Genomic DNA, 2,500 nt, shown 5'->3' with positions numbered 1-2,500 from the left:
CCAATATATACACAATATATAAGCATCCAGATTCCAAGTTTATGTAATTTTTGTCAGAAAAAAATTTTAAATTATAATTTTTAAAATCAAATCTTCTGATAGGATTTAATCATTAAAACTGCATCATGACCAGAAAAAAATATTCAGCAGTAATGTGGCACAAAAGCAGAATTTACATGACTATGAACTTACCGGCAGGTTTGTGGAATTTACATTAATATTCATTATTGCAGACAAGTGACATTAATTCAGCTCAAAATTATTTACCATTTTTACAGAATATATTTTACAAGATATTATTTACAAGTACTTATTAGACTTTCAACAAATACGAAGTATATGCAAAAAAAAGCATTGTAGTTTGTAACAAAGTCACCTTACATATCCTTATCTAGTAAAGCATTGTAAACACGTCAAATACTTTGATCTGCTGGGATAATTTTGCAGCTCACTTTTCTTCAATTTGATATCTTACATGTAAAGAGCCATTATTTAAATTTAAAATAAATGTAGGTTGTTATGCAACCAAAAGACTCAATTTCCAACATTCCCAGCATTTTTATATACATGTAAATCATTACCCTATCTTCACAGAAATTATCAAATTGCTCTTAACAAGGTATTGTTATAAGCTAAATATATCAGGCCAGCATTCCACCAATGATTTGTAATTACATAGTCATCTGCACTAGCAGACACATAGATTAGGGTTTAGATTACTTAGGAACTCTTCAGATAAGGTTGGTTTTGGTTAATCCTAGGCTGCACATACAGCAAATATGTTTTGCCTTTAGCAGTATAGGACACACTAGACATCAGGACAACTTTGATTTGTTTGGTAAAGAACAGATTTGGCCTCTGCAAAAAGTTATGTGCTGGATTAGGAAATGCTGCATATGATTTCGAGATATATCAGGTTTACATTAGGTTTAGGTGAGGCTTAGCCAGTTCTAGAATAACACAAGGTTGTGCAGCTATTTATCAGCCTGACTGAGCCAAAGAAGTTGTTCAAAGGCATAGCAATGACTATGTATATAACTACGCATAAAGTGGATATTAATGAATTAAATGATCATACCAAGAGTTACTGCCATGAACATTCTCAAAATAGTCTGTGCATATGAACAAAGAAGGAAGAAACTTTATTAGTTTGTTTGACAATATATATAATTTGTGAGGGTAAGTGATAAAATTGTGGTGACATTTTCTTCAGTATGTAGCTAAGGTCAATCTCTATGCACTTGATATTACAAGTGAAGGATACCTTAAACATGAGAAACAGGATTCATGACATTTAGTTAAATTCTTTCCAAATCATTCTCTCTACATTTAATATCTTACTGGTTTGCCACAGAGTTACAATATCAGAGAGAGAGAAATGGAGGGAGGGGGTGAGTGTGCACACCAGACAGATACTGGTTCATCACAGCCAAATGTGATTGATGAAGCATGTATATTTTATAAACCATGGTTAAATATATTCCTAAGCAAGAGTTGTTTTTATGTATAATATTGTAAGGCTTCTAATACTGAAAGCAAGGGCATGCTCTGAATGAAATTGTTCATTCTGCCATTGTCTTAAGTGACATGAGAGGTTTGAAGTAAAGAACTATGATGTTATAATGTCATAATTTAAGTGTATATCACAGAATTGTGAGCTCTTAGATTTCAGAAATGAATATTGTATGATTGTTATTCCAGTCATCAAAAGAACTCAAAATGACATGCAATAAATGGTAAGAAGCTACAATGCAAAACTCCTAATAAGTGAATTAGTGAGGATACGGATTAATGCTTGAAATATGTTTTGTATATGACTCAAAAAGTCTCATCAGTTACCAATACGAGTTACTGTCATACCCATTCTCCTAATTTATCTTTCGGTTCAGAGTTTGCTGTCTCCTGTGACATCTCTAGTTCTGATTTTGGCTTTTCTTCTGCAATTGGTTCTAAGCTAACTGTCATTGATTCAAAGTGCCTTTCTGGTACTTTCTCAGCAATGGATTCTAGATGCCCTTCTGACACTTTCTCAGCAATAGGCTCTAAATGTCCTACTGTCATTGGCTCATAGTGTCTTTCTGGTATAGTCTTTATTATATCATCAGCTACTGCATGCAAGTCTTCATCTGCAGTGGCTGCTTTGTAAGCTCCATCTGGTTCTTGAAACATGAATGTTCCCCCTGGTTCCTCTGCAGCAGGCTTGTGAGGACTCAGTTCCTCTGACGATATTGCAAAGTCTCCACTAAAAGGATGAGACAGGCCTTGATCCCTAGGTGATTCACTTATGTTTATCTTACTAACGGGTGAGAATATTTGTTGGGGAGGAGATCTGACACTCTGCCCAGGAACATTTTGCTGATGAACCAAGGCAGCAAGGCTTCTGGACTCTCTGCACTGCTGTACAGGGGATTTGTGAGCTGGGGAAACCGGTTCACTAGCACTGACTGACCTGGAATCTTGGTTTTCGTATTTTGGATATGTAAACTTGCTGTATGGGGGT

General features: G+C 35.1%; 1 protein-coding gene across 4 annotated transcripts in view; it reads right to left on the bottom strand.

Annotated features, from left to right (window-relative positions):
- LOC125034850 overlaps positions 1–2,500 on the bottom strand; it is an 89,061-nt gene that overhangs the window by 1,558 nt on the left and 85,003 nt on the right. For all 4 annotated transcript variants that reach the window (XM_047626879.1, XM_047626880.1, XM_047626881.1 and 1 more), the window contains one exon: positions 1–2,500. This exon is cut by the window's left edge and continues 1,558 nt beyond it; it is cut by the window's right edge and continues 27 nt beyond it. In XM_047626879.1, coding sequence (XP_047482835.1) covers positions 1,855–2,500 — 646 coding nt within the window. In that variant the 3' untranslated portion in view covers positions 1–1,854.

This window comes from Penaeus chinensis, chromosome 18 (genome assembly GCF_019202785.1).
Source record: "Penaeus chinensis breed Huanghai No. 1 chromosome 18, ASM1920278v2, whole genome shotgun sequence".
Lineage (NCBI taxonomy): Eukaryota > Metazoa > Arthropoda > Malacostraca > Decapoda > Penaeidae > Penaeus > Penaeus chinensis.
This window is presented reverse-complemented; position numbering and strand designations above follow the sequence as displayed.